The sequence below is a fragment of the Archocentrus centrarchus genome, chromosome 1, assembly GCF_007364275.1.
Source record: "Archocentrus centrarchus isolate MPI-CPG fArcCen1 chromosome 1, fArcCen1, whole genome shotgun sequence".
Taxonomy (NCBI): Eukaryota; Metazoa; Chordata; class Actinopteri; order Cichliformes; family Cichlidae; genus Archocentrus; species Archocentrus centrarchus.
This window is the reverse complement of record NC_044346.1, coordinates 17,927,173-17,945,897: the sequence shown is the minus strand read 5'-3', so window position 1 is coordinate 17,945,897 and position 18,725 is coordinate 17,927,173. Positions and strand designations below refer to the sequence as shown.

At 39.2% G+C, this 18,725-nt stretch overlaps 1 protein-coding gene across 1 annotated transcript; it reads left to right on the top strand.

The window, feature by feature from the left end:
- The first annotated feature begins 259 nt into the window (after positions 1-259).
- On the top strand, positions 260-12,465 carry LOC115782338 (tetraspanin-5). The gene is made up of 10 exons (XM_030732473.1): positions 260-676; positions 3,545-3,595; positions 5,822-5,968; positions 6,059-6,229; positions 6,369-6,494; positions 8,034-8,081; positions 8,717-8,833; positions 8,918-8,979; positions 10,804-10,846; positions 10,979-12,465. The coding sequence occupies exons 1-9, from the start codon at positions 593-595 to the stop codon at positions 10,814-10,816; spliced, it is 819 nt and encodes a 272-aa protein (XP_030588333.1). The 5' UTR covers positions 260-592; the 3' UTR covers positions 10,817-10,846; positions 10,979-12,465.
- Positions 12,466-18,725: the final 6,260 nt, after the last annotated feature.

The window sequence follows — 18,725 nt, the reverse complement described above, 5'->3', positions numbered from 1 at the left end:
ATTAATTATAGTCTCATTATGGCCTAATAGCCTAATGGGTGTGATAAAGTTTAATTATGTATCGTGTCGTCTATCATAGACAGAATTAGTAAGTGATTAATAAAATATGTTATAAATGATTAACTACCCTGTAACTTGTAATATCGGTCGTTGTAATGGGGTCAGAGACCCTATCATAGAGGAAGTCCCGCCTTCTCAGACCTCTGAAGAAAATCATTGGTTCCCAGATATGCCAATCAAATAACAGCCATGTCTAGATTACGGGTCAGATAGAAGACCATCGGTTTTGATCTGGTCGGCTTCAGTGGGTTTATTTCTACGCCTCTGAGGACCGCACACCCGGAATAAGGTGAGATCTGTGGAGGGACTCAGACAGACTGAACGCTCCTCGGCGGCTTCATCTGCGCCTTTTATCCGCAGAGAATCAGGATGGTGTTAATAATTAGACGCTAAAAACGGCATCATGTGTTGAGCCCTTAAAAAAAAAAAAAATAAAAGGGTGTTTCCAGAGGAGCGAGGCTGCCACACACAGAACAGCTGTAGATGTGATTCCTTCTCGCTGCGGCGTTGAAGAAAAGAGAAAACCATCCAGATGATGTCAGGAAAGCATTTCAAGGCTCATGAAGTGAGCTGCTGCATCAAGTATTTCATCTTCGGATTCAACATTATATTCTGGGTAAGTCCCGCGTTTGCTGTTTGCGACGTCAGGCCTGCCATCGTCACTTTAACTCACTGATGTGTCTTTGTTCCCCGTCATTAGCTGTGAGGTGTGTTTATTTATTTATTTGTTGCTGTTTCATCTTTTTGTTGGTTTCGAAGTGGTTTCGCTTTCTGTGTTCTTGCTCCTGTGCACTTGCTCCCTCTGTCACCCATCAGCCTGCTTTTGTTTTCCTGTGTCCTCCATCAGGATGAGAGCAGCTCTCTCTTTACTCTCGGCATCATCTGCTTGTTTACATCACGGTAGCCCCAGCTGAGGCCTTATTTATATATTTATGTATTTTTATTGTAGTGATGTTTGGGCTGAGAAAACAGAGCTGTCATTCTTCTCTGTGCATGAGTGAAACCACAGGGAGGGGAAAACAAAACAAAAACACCTCCGCTCATGCTTTACACCCACATCAACCCCACAGTCGCCCAGGGCCTCCAGTTTCAGCTTGAAACAATACCTGCATGGGTCCTTTTTCACAGGTTGTTGCGGGGAAGAGGTGGAGGAGGCTTTACTAGTTATTAACAGTGCTGAGCCCAAGTAGCACCTCTCACTCCAAAGTGCTTCACAACGTTAACAGCAGAGCATAATAAAATAAAATAAATAATTGCTAATCATTAATTGTTTTATAATTTAAAGCAGTAATGCTGCCATTGATTCCAGGTGTTAAATGGGAGTATTGGCTGCCTCTCCAGTACTTAGGTTAAAATAATTCTTGGCTTTAGGGGATTGGTCACAGGAAATAATGTCATATACAAACAAACAATCAAACAAAAAAATTAAACATTACAACTGACTGATGAATGAAGTATGAGTTTGAGTAAGGGCTGAAAGGACTGCAGGGACATTATGTTCATTATTGATTGTTCTGCCATATTTTTTTTCCATCAGTCAATAGACTGTTTGGTCCAAATTACAACACAAAACTTCACATAATGGCGTGAAGCTAAAAGCTCAAGTGAATGTTTGGCAGTTTTCACTTTTTAAACTGGAATTTAACCCTTGACATTAAGAGTCTTTTTTGAGCGTGTACCAGACTGACATACCGGGCAACATGGACCTTTTTTGATAGCAGGAGCTCCTAGAGAAAACCTGTGCAAGCAGACACCACTCAGAAGGGCCCTACCTGCGCTTGAACCCAGGACCCTCTGGCCGTGAGGCACTGGTGCTCACCCCTGGGCCCCTGTGCCGCCAGAGTAATTAGTTAATTGTGAGAATTTCTGCCAATAAATGAACTGCTTGATCTAAGCCTTCAAATACAGCCCATTCTTTGTTTGTTGTTAATGGTTAAATAATTAAATAACCAGATGTGGATGTCTGTGTTTATCTGATACAGTAAATTACACCAGTCCAACTGACTGATTTGCAACATTGGCCATATTAGGCCTTTTCCACAGCAGACATTTTGCCTTGTTATTGCAGGAAAAGCACAGATGCTGATAACATGTGGCGATATTAGTAATAATTCAAGTGTCCTAGTAAGCCATTGCAGTGTGGGAGTGTGGGACTTTGAGTCCAAGCAGCTATCAGTATATATATGTTTTTGTTTTTTTTTGAATGTATTTAAACCAGTAATTTTATTACAGTGAAATGTCAAAATGACCCGTTAACTCCCGCTAGCTCAACTGCCACTTAAGCCATAAATGGCGTCAGTGTGCTTCTGGTCTATCGCAGATTGATAAAGAGAAAAGCGTTTTGGGCCCTGCAGAAGCTCTCAGCCAACTGTGCAGTGACCAGTGACTTATTTGAGCCTTGTGCCATTCAGATATCATCAGCAGAAGTTGGTTGCGTCAAAAACAGCTCCTCTCCTGCCTCATCATCTCTCTTAGAAGTAATACTTGAGATAGTCTATAAAGTTCATTATCTTTCACCTGAGAAAAATATCTTTAGTGTTACTATCTAATGAATAAATGGGTCTAATTTAAGCAACAAAACACTTTGGTTAAAAACAGTTATTTAAAAACCTAATTATTTGTTACCTTAATTTCAGCACTTTTTAAAGTCTTGCCACTGAGTGGGATTTTAATCTTATTAGTGAAGGCATTGCTGGGTAAAAATTTGGACCAACAGTAATTAAATTTACTGCATCTCCAGTTGAAATTTGCACAAATGATGTGTCTTATAATATGTTCTGTTTTTAATTAGTTATTTTATTTTGTTTTAATTTTTTGGAGCACATCTCCTGTCAAGTTTTATTTATAATAGTTCATCACACTAGTAACTGAACTGTACGTATTTTTAACTGAGTTTATCTCTGTCCTTGACGGGAAACCACACACTGCTGATAAACTGAAAAAAAAGTACATTGTGATGAGTTTAATGTAAAAAAAAAAAAAAAAATTGCAGATAGTTGTCATAAGAAGCCAAAACTCAGTGCAGCTGTAAAATTTAGGTGGATTTACAAGTTTTCTAAGTATATTAAAGTGATTTTAAAAAATCCCAAATATATGTTAAAAAAATCACTGAAACATACATAATTTTACATATTTTAATAACAGTTACAAGACTTTTGGGGGGGGGGGGGGGGGGGGGGGGGGGGGTTTATACACACAAACTTCCATAAAATGTTAAATTACTGTTGTAATAATAATCCTGATTACTGCTGTTACACTGCGGCGTACAGTTCTGTACAGTCTGGCTGTTTAAAGATGCTTTCTAATGTGGAAGCCTCCTGCTGATCCTGCAGACTGGGATGAGAAATATTTAGTAATGGACCACTGCCAGGAAAATCTCTCTGTGGTTTCTGTCAGTGTGCGTCTGTGTGATGACTACATGTTGCAGTCACAGCAAAATAAACCTGCTCTCTCTCTCTTTCTCTCTCTCTCTCATCTCTGTCAGTTCCTTGGAGTGGCCTTCCTTGCCATTGGTTTGTGGGCATGGAGTGAAAAGGTGAGTTCTATACACACGTGTTATGACAAGTTGCACGAATTATTTCTGTGAAGTTTTTCACTTGCAAGTATCTGCAAATAATCTATAAACTCAGTATATCAATGCCAGTCATTGTATGTGGTTTACACTAGTCTGTGTGCATGAAATGGTCGCAGTGGCTTTACTGACTCAGAAAGGAATTTCATACTTTCCTGTGGGACTCATGAACAATGGGCTATAAATTGATCTGATGCATTTCACAGATTCATTCATTGTGTACTATGAAAGAAAGCAGTCTACTGAGAGCATTGTGAATTTCACCAAAGTACATTTGAAGATCTTGATTGTTGCTTCGTTCTACACACACACACAACTGCAACTAATATTATTTCATTATTTGTTAACTGCTAATTTATTTTCTTGATAACATGATTAACTGTTAGATTGATGTAATGTCAAAAGTTTGGTTAAAAAGAGTTTGATGCCACACACGCTGTGGGCTAAGTTAAACTGTTAGCTTCTGACACAAACCGAGACACAGCTAGCCTGGCTCTAGAGGTAAGAAAATCTACATACAATTGTGATCAGAAGTTTACATACGCTCACCATGGGCATTAATGAATGGCAATTTTCCAGGGTTTAATGACTGTGCAGCACACATCTTTAATTACTTTAAAAAACAAGAATTGGATGCACAAGTTTGAAATTATTTTGGGATTTTCTCGAATCCACACAGGGGCAAAAGTATACATACACCCCCACTAATATTTGGTTAAATGTCCAAGTTGGACCTCAATCAGATGCTTTTGGTAGTCATCAACAGGTTTCTGGCATAATTCTGGCTGGATATTTGACCACTCTCTGCCAAATTGGTTGGTTTCCAGGTATGAATCTGGCTTTTAAGTATAGTCCACACATTTTCAATAGGGTTGAGGTTGAGGCTCACCTTTACTCCTGCAAACATACCTCTTGTCATTGTGGCCAAATAGCTCAGTCTTTATATTATCTGACCGTAAAATGTTTCTCCTGAAGTCATTTGGCTTCTCCATGTGGACAGCTACAAATTTCTTATACCTTGAAGGTCTCAATTTTGGAGCAGGAGTTTCTTTTTTTGGTTGGCACCCTCTTAGTCCATGATGATGTAAGACGTGCTTCACTGTGGACAGTGATGCTGGTGTTTAAGCAGTTTACAGTTCAGGGCAGGCTTGAGTCTTGGTGGTTCCTGGGTTGTTCCTGAACATCCTAACCACTTTCCTCTCATCTGAGGGTGAAAGTTTGGGTTTTATTTCAGACCAAGGCAAAGTTGTGGCACATCAGAATAACTTGTACTTTCATACAGTTGTTTGAACTAATGATCTTGGAATCTGCATTTGTTTAGAAAAGGCTCCAAGAGACTACAGTTCTCCTTCTTGGATCTTCACTGAGTTCCTTGAACCTTCCCATCGTTTTGAGTATTGGTCAATCCAAGGAGTGATGGCCAACAAATCCTTTCTTTGCTGGCAAGGAGAAACTACCAGTGGTAGTCAGTCACGAACAAGAAGTTAATAGGCCTTGACTTTATTGAGTTAAAAGACACTGTAGAGCCTCCAGCACCACTTATTAAAAGATTTAAATAAGTGTGTGTGTATATTTGAGACTCTATACTTTTGGCCCTGTGTAAAAGAAAATCCCAAATCTTTTTATTTTAAAGATGTATGCTGTATAATCAGTCCACCCTGGAAAAAGAACAGTTCAGAGAAATTATTAAAAGTCTACTATGTCTGCTAACTACCATGACATTCATGCCCATAATGAGTGTATGTAAGCTTCTGACACAACTGTAGTAGCAACTCTGTAGCTTATCGGTTTGCATGCTAAAACTTGTTTGGTTTATCAGTGCAGAAACTAATGTTAGCTAAAATGTTAGCTTGTTGTTTGTACACTGGGCAAATGAACAACATAAAAATTAGCTTTAAAAGTCAAATTATGTTTGTTTAGCATTGTACAGACCCAGGCAGCTAAGCTAAGCTAAAGAAACGCAAGCTAAGTTAAATATATTTATATTTACTAGCTCTAAAGAACAAATCAAAAATAATTGATGACTCATTTTCTGTTATTTGGTCATTTTAAATAACTGCTGATGCTGGCTTTGATCTTACATTGTGAAAGATGGGTTTTATAGAGGCTTATCAAATTATTCCTTTACTTAAGACCAGTGGACAGCAGTGATACTTCAGTGATTTTTCATTTCATGTGCTTTGTCCCCAGGGTGTTCTCTCTAACATCTCGTCCATCACTGACCTGGGGGGCTTTGACCCTGTCTGGCTATTCCTTGTGGTGGGTGGTGTGATGTTCATCCTTGGGTTTGCTGGTTGCATCGGAGCACTCCGGGAAAACTCTTTCCTGCTCAAGTTTGTATGTCCTCTAAAGGCTTTCTCAGAGATCTTTATATATTTATTGGTTCGATGACAGTTATTAAATTCAGAGAATGCTTATGTATTTCAGTTCTCCGTGTTCCTGGGTATCATCTTCTTTCTTGAGCTGACTGCTGGCGTCCTAGCCTTTGTCTTCAAAGACTGGATCAAGGACCAGCTCAATTTTTTCATTAACAACAACATTCGGGCCTATAGAGATGACATTGATCTGCAGAACCTGATCGACTTCACCCAGGAATATGTGAGCACTGTGTTTCTTTATTTGTTGTACTGATTTCTTTCCAGTAGTTTTACCTTGTGTTAGAGATGTCTGTTTATTTCTGTGTGACCTTGTATGTATCAGGGGTTTTTTTTTTGTGTGTGTGTATTTAACCTTGTAGTGGGAGTGCTGTGGAGCTTTTGGAGCTGACGACTGGAATTTGAACATCTACTTCAACTGTACTGATTCAAATCCGAGTCGTGAGAAATGTGGAGTGCCCTTTTCCTGCTGCACCAAAGATCCAGCGGTATGTCTTTCTACCAAAATAAGTCTGTGGGTGTTTTTGTGTCTTAGAGTTTAAATTAAAGACTCATACTTGGAGGGGAAGTTGTGAAGGCCTTATTTGTGACAGATAGCGTATTATCTCTGTTCTGCAGAAGAAGGGCTAATGCTATCAGATACCATGGCTGGCTTCCAACAGGACGCTGAGGCCACTGTGTTTAGTCCTGTAAGGCCCTGCCAGCAAAGAAAAGTCTGAAAGCGGATGGGCGGGGATCTGGACAGAGGCATTTTTTGGCAGAAAAATGCTCTTAACTGCTCAGCACAGCAGTGACAGCACTCCGCTTCAGCAAAACAGACACAGCAAAGTTTTTATATTGACAATCTAAGGACAGATTGTCCTATCAAGGTCATGTTCTATGGGAAGGGGTGGGGTGGGGTGGGGGTGGTAGTTGTTGGATATCATTATTTCCCAGAGGCATCACTTGCACTTAATGTTGGATTTTCTACCATTTCTACCTTTCAGTTTTTGTTGGGTTCAGTTTAGTTGTGTAACAGTGTCTTTTGGAGTTATATTTTGTCAAAGAATCTCAGGTGTGACAGTTTCAAGTCAGTTGAAGTTTTTTTTTCACTTCTCTTAATGCTGGCTTTCAATCAAAAGGACAGTTAATTTAAAAGAAAAAACTGACATTTAAAGAAAAATGTTTTCCTGGTGTCACCAAATGCCATAAACCTCCCCCCTGAAAAACAACCATAAATGCTCTATTCTATCTGGTTAAGACATGTAGTTTATAGAACAGCTTCATTTCTAGCACATCATCATGCTGACGCTGATGAAGGCCAAAAGCTGAAATGCTTTTAGTTTTTCTACATGCTGCAAGTACTGCTGAAGCTTTGACTTCTTCAGACTTTTTCTTCTCCTCCATCTAGGGAAAAGGCAAAGGTTTGCCACAAACCTCTGCTCTGCTTCTATAATACTTTTTTCCAGGTTTGTGACTCCCTATCCAGTGAAGTCCTACCAAAATATGAATCTTAAAAAGATGCTGTAAATATACAGTTTCATTTTGGCTGACCATTAAGGGAAAAAATTGTTCCCACCAGACTTTACATGCAAACAGTTTCCTTTCTCGGCTGTGTTTTACATACACTGGTATAAAATTAGATCACTTTTTACACATTGTGTAGACCTGCCTGTCACAGTTTTATTTGTTGCTTTTAAGAAAACAGAACTTGACTTCTGATACTGAAGTCCAAGTTTCTGTTCTCAAATCTGCAGCTGTGGTCCTATGCAGTTTCATGAAGGTTGACCTGACCAGAAAGGCAGACACACCCTAGACGCATACTAAACTTACAAGCAGAATAACAGGGAAGCAAACGCAACCACACAAAAATTCAGGGTTTTTATGCAAAATTCATCATGATAACTATATAAACATGGACTGGCATTTCTGTCTAGTTTTACTCACCATCGTCTTTAACGTTTATTCACACTTTATTCTTTTTCATGCCAAGGGCCAGTCTAGAGTCTCTAACTAACCTAAAATGCATGTGTATCTTCTCTTCGCAGGAGGATGTCATTAACACTCAGTGTGGATACGACATCCGAGCAAAAGCGGTGAGCCACAAACAGATACCTAAATTTATCACCAAGACTGAGATCCTCATGGAAACATGTAACAGGGATTAAAAAAAAAGAGTGGAAAGAGTCAAAACTATGAATTGGTTTATTTTGCTTCAGGCAGGTTTATTCGGCTATATGAGGTCATCGACTACTCCACCCTGGACACAATATTTCTCTTTCAGTATGTTTCTCAACTCACTCCTGAAAATACAGCAGCTGGCTCTCCATCAGCACTTTGGGCCTTGTGGCATTACTCATGCGGCAGCAATGCAATGGGAACTGAAATCCCCCCTCCCCGCCTCGGTCATTTGCTTTGGCCGTACTGCACGGTAGCATAATGTAAGGAAAAGGCTCTGTTTGTTTTCGTGACTTTAAACGTGAGCCAGAGAGAAGCAGACTCAGAGCAGGAAAACAGTGAGCTGAGTGTGTGTTAACAACTACGTAACAGTGGATCAGAGGCTTTCACTGTGGAAGGCTTTAGGGGAGACCACAAAATGAAAAGGGGAATCATGTGCCATTAAAAATAACTGTGTTGTTAAGGGTTGCGAAGCAAAGTAAAACCCAATATATTTCAGCTGAACTTGATTATCGTGCTGCAAAACTGGTTTGACTTGTAAATGTTTTGACAGGACTCCGAGCAGAGGACATTCATCTATATCAAAGGCTGCGTACCACAGTTTGAGAAGTGGCTTCAAGATAACCTGACAGTGGTGGCAGGCATATTTATTGGGATTGCATTATTGCAGGTGGGGATCGGTTTATCCTTAACTTCTAAGCTCTCTTTTTATTCCACTCCCTAACATTTCTGCTTCTCTCTTTTTTTTTTTTAGATTTTTGGCATCTGTTTAGCGCAGAATCTTGTGAGTGACATCGAGGCCGTGAGAGAGAGCTGGTAGGTAGCAAGAGTCGTTGATGTGACGTACATATTTTTGTATCCGTCATTTTTGTTTAAAAAAAATCCGTTCGTGACTTGCAGGAGTTTGTTCTATAAATTAACACATTTAAAATAAAAATGATAGGAATTTTAAAAAATTGAATAGATAATCTTACCCACGCGTGGGTTTCCTCTGGGTACTCCGGTTTTCATCCCATAGTCTAAAGACATGCACTTACTGGGGTTAGGTTAACTGGAAACTCTAAATTGCCCATAGGTGTGAATGAGAGTGTGGATGTTGTCTGTCTCTCTGTGTTGGCCCTTCGACAGGCTGGGATAGGCTCCAGCCCCCCCGCAACCCTGAACAGGATAAGCGGAAGTGAATGGATGGATGGATAGATAATCTTAAATAACATTATTGATTTGATTAAGTTATATTTCTTGTGGTTGCACCACCTGGTTTCTGCAGCTGTCTGCAGTTTAAACAGGCTTCTGCTTAGACACCTGCATTAACTTTTGTGTTTGGTAGTAAGATAATAATAATTCTAATAGTTGTACCATCTGATATGGAAAGCGTGTCGATCTACATATGAGTTTAATTGTTTTTTATCCATATTTAAGAGAGCACTGAAAACCTCTTCAGACAGTCATTAAAAACCACTCTGTGTGATGAAATGTCCGTTTCACTATTATTGCTTTTGTAAATGTAAAACTTCACAACAAAAGTCTCAGGTTTAAGGTTGCACCATCCTGACATCGGAGAACATACAAATTGCTGATAAAAATAATTTTGATTATCTTAAAAGCTTTAAAAATATTTATAAATTTGGACTATATTAACAATTAAAAATATGCCAGTAATTTGAGTATTTTGTTTGAAATTTATTATAATTTAAGAAACTTTTTTAGTCTATAGTCTTTTTTACTTTTTTTATCATTTTAGTCTTTAGTTGTGCCATCTGAATTTTTGTTTTTTTGATACAAAAATATGAAAGAATATCTATTACTGTGATGTACTGAAAATATTTTCAAACTAAAAAAAAATAAAAGGTTTTATAGAATAAACTCCTGCAAGTCATGAAGTTTTAAAAATATTTTTTAAAAATCAGTAGTACAGAAAGTGCACGTGTACAGCGCTGATGCTGGTGGCTGCAGTGGTCGCTTTGGGTGTTTTATGGTTCCAAGTGAAAGAACCAAAATATCACAAAGTTTTGGAACCACATTATAGGTCCACAAATGAAATCCTGACTTTGTGATCATCTGACCATAGCTGCGTTGCCTCCAGCAGCTTGACCTTTTTGCTTCAGAGTGAAACTACTACACCAAATTGTTACACACATACATGGTTGAGTTGTGTCATCCTATTGAGTTGTACCAAGCACCACCACCAGGTCAAAAAGGTGTCGTGGTCAAAAACATAAAAGTTGTTGCAAACATCTTTTAAATCACAAACAGCCTTAGCTGGATTACATCTTTAGTGCTAAGTGTTAAATGTTTGCATGCCAACAAGCTGAACCAGCTATTCTAAAACTTAAAAATGGCCACTTCATTTGAAACTTGAAAATGTGCTGCAGCCCACACAAGTCTTTAAATATCAGCGTCACCCGCTGGTTTGCAAAGTCCCATTTTGAAGCCTGAGTATTTAGTCAGCATTTCACTGTAGCCATCTTGGTTATTTATTTCACTCAATATGGGACTATAATTCACAAAATGAACATCTTGTATTAAATAAGCCTCTGCCTCCCAGTGCTGCCAGCAAAGCGTGTTTTGTTTATGCTTTTTACTGTCTTTGATTTTGTTTTATTGTGCCCATTCATAAATCTGCTTCCTGTTTTTGTGCAGTTTGTTTACCTAAGACCTCCAGAGAGTTTTCAAAGGCAACTGGGTAAGCACTTGCAGGTCATTCACCAGTAGCATTGCAATATAAATTATTGATCCTCTCCTCTTGTAGACTGACTGCACTGCAATGTTTTTAATTTTTAATTTATTTAATTAATTAATTAATTTTTTTTTACAGGACTTTGAGGCTCGGACGCCAACAATGAAGGGAGATACTTTATTCAGCTAATATGTCCAGTATGAACAGTCTCATTCATATGTAAATAGGAAAATTTGAATTATTTTTAGAGTTTCTGTATTTTAAATGAAGCACCACCTCTTAAATGTACCATTACACAGACAAAACCAATGCAAATTCATTGCAGTACAAGCTACAGTTACAGTAAAGGCTGTGTCGAGGAAACGAGAAACGAAATATCTTTTGTGCAGATGACAAATGGAAGGGGAGTTTCTCTGAGGTAATGCTTCGTTTAGAATGAGGTCGGTGGTTTTATATGTCTCACAGCTGCAGATTTTAACAGCTGCATGTAAGGGTTGTGTACAAAGATAAAAGTGATTCTGGAAATGCACTGCATGCCTTTTGTCTCCTGACAGGACATCGGCTTCTAACCGTGTTAAGTATTTTAAAGTATTTGTAAAATAGTCTGTAATTTCGAGTGAGCCGGCTGGTTAGCACTTTGTTGAATGTTCAGTGGAGTCTACTTAAGAGAACCAACTTAGGATCTGTGACCACACTGTTACAGGTTACAGTCTGACTTGTGGGGCTATAGTGACATGTTGTATCATGATGAGACGTGATGGATGTGATAGGCTTTGTAAACTTGTAATAAATAATGCGAGAACCCCAACAATGTGGCATCTAATCAAAACTCAGCCTTAAGCACTTTAATCTTCATAGAGGAGTGATAATGAAGCTCACTGCAGCTGTTCAGCTTCTGTCATGACAGACTGTTATTCTGGTCAAGCCGCAGCCACTGGACGGGGCGCTTTCCATAAAAATGCTTCTATAACTCCATGGGGCTTCATAATTGTCAGCTTGAAATTTTTTTGTTTTGGCAACTTTTTTAGGGTAGTTACCTTCCTTGCACATAATCCTTCTGTCCGTTAGTGTTCATTCATTCATTTTCCTTTATTTTCAGTTGTTTCCAGTGTGTTGAAATAACTCGAACACTGACAAACGGACATTTTCACTGGAAATTAGGCATAGCCTTTTTTAAGGGCCGTAACAAAACTGCTTGGTGGCACTTAACTGAATGTAGAAATGATTTTTGATCTACATGGATACAGTACTTGAAAGCTCACAGGCTCTGTCATCAGCATTTTTTCAAATTCAAACAGTGATATTAAACAATAACATGAGGTTTTCTGTTAACACGTGAAGGAAATGTGAACCTGTGAAACTTTCCTTTACTGCCAAATCCTCTGCATTGACCACAAAATTATATTATTCAATGTATTTCTGGTGTCTAACCAAATGTATAATCTTCTACAGAGAAATGTTAAAATGCCAAAATGGTGTTTACTTACCACTTAGTGCCATATTTGCGATTTCTACATACTCCTGATTATAACCATACTTTAGTTCATGTGTGCTCCTAATTCTTGTAAATAATTGTGTTGAGATGTAAATACACCTGAATAAATGTTGTTCTTTCTATGCTTTTGTTTGTGATTCTGTGTATACTTTGTCAGGATTATATGTTGATATCACACTTACTTAAGACTAAAATTAATGGTAGCACTGAGGAGGAATTGTCAGTGATACTGGGTGAATGAAAGCTCACTACCGCCATCTTGTGTATGAAACACATATTATTTTAAAGCAATTTTTTACCGTGACCCTCTAACTGGTCTCCAACTGAAGGTTTCACATGTTTAGGTTCATTTGTGTACACTTATTTATACACTCAAGCAATAATATTTAAAACATGGTGGAGGACAGAAGGAATGTTAGGGAGTAAGTTAACTGAAGGTGACAAGTATGCAGCAAATGTGCCGAAGGTGCTCTATAGATTGAGATCTGGTGACTGTGAAGGTCATTTGAATACAGTGAACTCGCTGTCATGCTCATGAAACCAGTTTAAGATGACCTGAACTTCGTGTCATGGTGTGTTGTCCTGCCGGAAGCAGCCATCAGCAGGAAGCAGCTACACTGGAGTCATAAAGGGATGGACATGGTCAGCAACAATAGGTATAGGTAGGCTGGGGTGTTCAAAATAAGCTCGGTACTAAGGAGCCCAAAATGTGCCAAAAATAATATCCCCCCACACCATCACACCACAACCAGTAAGTCTGAACATTGCTGTAGCAGCTTCAAAGTTTGACCTGTTGTGTGTTCAGAGAGCCTCTTCTACATACCTTGGTTTGTAAAAAGTGGTTATTTGAGTTACTGTTATTGGATAGTTTCTCTTTTTTAGCCCATTCACTGTAAACTTTAGACATGGTTGTGTGTAAAAATCCCAGCAGATCAACAGTTTCTGAAATACTCAGATCAGGCCAACAACCACAGCACATTTAGAGTCACTTAAATCACCTTTCTTCCCCAGTCTGATGAGATTGAAGCTCCAGCAGCACTTGTGGTATGAAGAACAACTTTATTACTTGAGCAACGTGTAATAAAGTAATAAAGCTGTTCTTCGTATCACAAGTGTTGCTGGATCTTCAACCACTTTAGACTACTGCTCTTCTTCACGCTCCTTGGAAGTAGGTGAGGCCATGCCAGAAATTTCCTTTGTGGTTTCCCATTCTGATGCTCAGTTTGAACTTCAGCAGGTCATCTTGACCACATCAGCAGCACGGTGGCGAGGTGGTTAGCACTGCTGCCTCACAGTTAGAATACCATCTGGAAGGCCCGGGTTCGATTCCACAGTCCAAAGACATGCACTTACTGGGCTTAGGTTAATTGGCCACTCTAAATTACCCATAGGTGTGGATGTTGTTTGTCTCTCTGTGTTAGCCCTGCAACAGTACCCTGCCTCTCGCCCTATGTCAGCTGGGATAGGCTCCAGCCCCCCCACGACCCTGAACAGGATAAGCAGAAGTGAATGGATGGAGTGATCTTGACCACATCTACATGCCTAAATACTGCCGTGTGATTGCCTGGTTAGATATTCACACTAACAGAAAATTGTTTCCCTAATAAGGTAGCTGGTGAGTATAAATATTGGCTGAATTCCATTTTTTCCTTCAGTTTCAGGGATCTGGTCTTGCTCATGTGAATTTTGAAGGGAACAGAGTCTCATGTTTTCACACTAAGACAAGTTTCAGTAGTCTGCTGGCATAAACAGTTTATATATCAGCTTTTAAATGACCAGAAAGAAAATTTGAATTCACTCTCTGATCTATTAAATGATCTATTAGAATAGATCATTTCAGTGTTTCAGCTCAGTCAGTTCAACATGCAACTGAAACTACTGATTACATCCTGTGATCCATTAAGCCCACACATGGACCTAACAATGAAAGTTACAGGAGATGAAACCATTTAAAAATCAATTTAACTTGTGATTTTGGATGATTTCTGAAAATCTATTTAAATTATCAGGCAAAACTGTGAAGAACAAAATTATTTAATGCTGTAACACTTGTTTGGTGTCACTTGATTTAGCTTTCAGAAAAAGTACATGTACACTGCAGTGTGGTTCAGCTCCGGCAAATTTTTAATTTTTGCAGTATTTTGAAGCCCACTTTACTTTCTCTTTATGCCTGATTTATAAATCCATCAACAGCATCATTGTTAACAGAGCAACCTCTACTTATTGGTGACCACATAATGAATTAGTGTTGGACATGGATAAACACTTATACGTGCTTACATATTCACTTCAGAGTATCATAAACAATGTGTCAAATGTTTATATACAGCTTATGAAATACTTAAGTTCTGCCTTCATCCTTGTTCTGCCCTCACTGTTGTTCACTGGCCAGCAATGACCAGTACATTATGTGCTTAATAGTGCTTGATTGAATTTTTAGCTGTTAAAAACACTCAAATTAAGTGTGTATTCAAAAAGAAAATTAGCAGTCCACTCTAAGACTGGTTTTAGTTGAAGTGTTAATTAGATTAGAACTATAGACACACATCCACACATTTACTTTTCTACCAACATGTCACCAATAACCAGCACAGAGTGTCTGTTTTCTGAGTTATCAGGGATTGACCTTTGGCATACATTAGGTGTTATCGGCCTCAGTGTGATTTTTGATCCTTTTTTAGGCTGTAAAGAGAGAGAAAAAAAAAAGGTTGACATGTTTCCCACTAATATAATCAGTCTTCCTCTCAAACATGTTCACTCTCCTGTCCTGTGATTATGAGTGCCAAATTAGTGGCATTGTTGGGAATTTGTTTCCTTGTGTGTGTCATTCATTCATGTATCTACAATACCATCAACAACCTTTTTATCCAGATTTCAGATAGCGACAATATAAGATGTCTCAAAAATGTATGTTTTACTGTTATTGCTGCCCTTTGTTTGCTCTTACTCAGATTAAAAAGATTTTTTGGTCCATTCAGTCATGCCTAGTCTTTCCATGTTAAACAGAGGAAGACTGTGAACGACTTCTAACCACATGTGTGCCTGTTTGTAATGTGATGTTGTCCCTTGTTCAAAGCTGACCCTGTCATTGCAGTGAAGGCATTGAAAACAGGTTAATGAGCTCCACACCTTTCTTTTACTAAATGTTGTTTTTACATGCATTATTTTCTCACTTTATAGGCTATTACAATATAACTTTATTGGCGTTATCTGGAGTTCAGGAGTTAGTCACACCTTTTTATTGTTGCTTTCACTTGTGCAGCGCCTCATAGCATTGTGAAGAAAAACTCTAAGGCTATAATTCTTCTTTTATGAATACCTTTTATTTAATTCTTTTTACTGATTGCAACCCTTTTATGCAGTGTGTGGATGCCAGCATCTACAATTTGTTTGCATGTCAAAGAAATCACTTAATAATCAAACCTAATGCCCAATGCACTAACAACTTAGAAGGTCAAGGTATAATAACTTTACGTGGAACTGCTGCTTTGTAATTAATATAAATATCTTGCATCAAGAAGAGTTTGCATCTTCTCCTTGTGTCTGTGTGAGTTCTCTGGGTACTCCAGCTCCCTCCCACAGTTCAAAGACATGCATGTCAGGTTAACTGGTGATTCCCATACCTGTGATTTTAAGTGTGAATGGTTGTCTCCCACTCTGTGGTATCCCTGCGATAGACAGGCGACCTGTGGAAAGTACCTACACTCACCTATTCATATGAATGGGTGAGTGTGTCCAAACTTTTGACTGGTACTGTATGTTATTGTATGTTTTTTTTGTAATTATTGTAGGGTCATTAGCTTTCTGTCATGAAATGTCTGTGTGGCAGGTAGGAAGAGGACCCCAGTGCAGGATACACGAAGCAGAGGTAAAATTAAAAACGCAGCTTTATTTACCAGATGCAGAATGGAAGGCAGGGATGAACAGAACCAGTTCAGGTTTACAACAAAATTACTTGACTTCAATTCCAGATATAAGGCAACAACAGGGCACACACAGCAGGAGAAGGACAACGAGGACGCAACAACAAGCAGAGGAAACACAGGACTTAAATACACCAGGGAATAATGAGGGAAGAAGAAACAACAGGGAGCACAGCTGAACACAATAACGCTGACGAGACAAAGGGAAGCAAACTAAACCTAAAGCACAAGGACCAAGACACTACCAAAATAAGACAGAAATAACAAAACAGAACTATACAAAAGGAACATAAAACACTGGGCCACCGGCCCAGGACTGTTTATTTGGTGTTATATAAATTAAATTGAAATAAAAACATTTGTGGGCATTTAAACTTAAACTTTAAATTTAAAATTTTACAACAGGATAAAAAAAAAATCCATTGTTATGATGCGGGCAACATAATGGTTCAGTAATTAGAACTCCTGCCTCATAGCCAAAAGGTCCTGGTTTCGAATCCACCAGCTCGCTGGGGCCTTTCTGTGTGGAGTTGTTCTCATGCTTGCACAGGTTCTGTCTGGGTGCTCCAGTTTCTTCCCACAGTTCAAACACATACAGGATAGGTTAACTGGCACTTCTAAATTGACCATAGGTTTGAATGTAAGTGTGAATAGTTGTCTGTCTCTCTGTGTTAGCCCTGCAACAGACTGCCAAGCTGTAGTGTGTATCCCATCTCTCACCCTGTGACTGCTGGGACAGGCTCCAAAACAAGTCAATCATTTTAAATATATGTTTACATTTTCAGTAAATGTGTATATGCAATATAAGCCATCAGTCGAATTTGTGTCTCAAAGGAGACACTCTGTTTGGTCCTTTTATTATTATATTTCATGCTTTATCTGAAGAAAGGTTTTCATTGTGTTATGTGTTTGTACAGTGTTGTATTCTGTTCTGTTGTTTGTATGTATGCCGCAGGCCTTGACGCGCATCTTTCTCACTTATCTGCAGGAAAGCTACAATATATACTGCCAAAAGCATTCGCTTGTCTGCCTTCACACACATATGAACTTGAAAGGCATCCCATTCTTAATCCATGGGGTTTAATATGATGTCGGACCACCCTTTGCTGTTATAACAGCTCCAATTCTTCTGGCTTTCCACAAGGTTTAGGAGTGTTTATGGGAATTTTTGACCATTCTTCCAGAAACACATTTGTGGAATCAGGCAAGACCTCACAAATGGACAAGAAGGCCTGGCTCACAGTCTCCGCTCTAATTCATCCCAAAGGTGTTCTATCAGGTTGAGGTTCTGTTCCCACAACGTTGGGAGCATGAAATTATCCAAAATGTCTCAGTACTGGAACTAAGGGGCCGAACCCAAGTCCTAAAAAATAACTCCACACCATAACCCACCCCACTAAACTTTACAGTTCAGGACTGTTCTCCTGGCAACCGCCAAACCCAGACTCGTACATCAGATATCCAGACAGAGAAGAGTGATGCCTCACTCCAGAGAACACATCTCCACTGCTCTCGAGTCCAGTGGCAGCCTGCTTTACACCATTGCATCCAACAGTTTGCATTGTGCTTGGTGATGTAAGGCTTGGATGCGGCTGCTCAGCCATGGAAACCCATTCCATGAAACTCTCTACACACTGTTCTTGAGCCTATATGAAGGCCACATGAAGTTTGGAGGTCTGTAGGGACTGACTCTGTAGAAAGTTGGCAGCCTCTGCGCATTATGCACCTCAGCATCTGCTGACCCCGCTCTATGATTTAAATAGTATTAAAATAAATAATATTAGCTTCAGCTCAGTAAGGCTATTCACCTGCCCCCTTACTCACAAGGATAAGATTCTACAAGTCACAGTTCTGCAAGAAGCAAACTTAAAGAGATTCAGACTTAAGGGGGGTCCATTTTAATTAGTGGGATCTTAATCAACCGGCGTCCACACAGGCGAGACAATTAACAGCGCAGAGATTTGCAGTACAGTATGCACAAGAGCAACTACATATGTACAGTATATATGGTATGATCATAAAACACATACACATTCTGGCCCACAGCAGAAATTTGTAAATGTTAGGGTCCACTGAGATGCTGTAATCTGACCCACGGGGCTGGTTTCTCCCACAGACTGCCCATTTCCTCCAACCAAGACACGACGACAAAGTATCGACTGTTCATGGCACGATGAAATGAGGTGAAAGGTGTTCAACATGAGGAGCCCTCTCTCTCATACCCCTCGTGGTTAATTTAAACTCTCTGTCAATATTTTTCCCTGTTACGAAAAAATAAATAAATAAAAAAAAATTTTTTTCGCTCAAAAGTAACTTTTCTCTGTTGTTTGCTCACTAGTCAGCGCGCACCGCGGACCTGAAATCTCAGACGTCTCACTTACTTGATGACTTGAATCAATCAGATAATCGAGTTTCATCGATTAAGTCCTCGCGCAGACTAACGCTGCACGGCTGCGTTAAAAGGGGA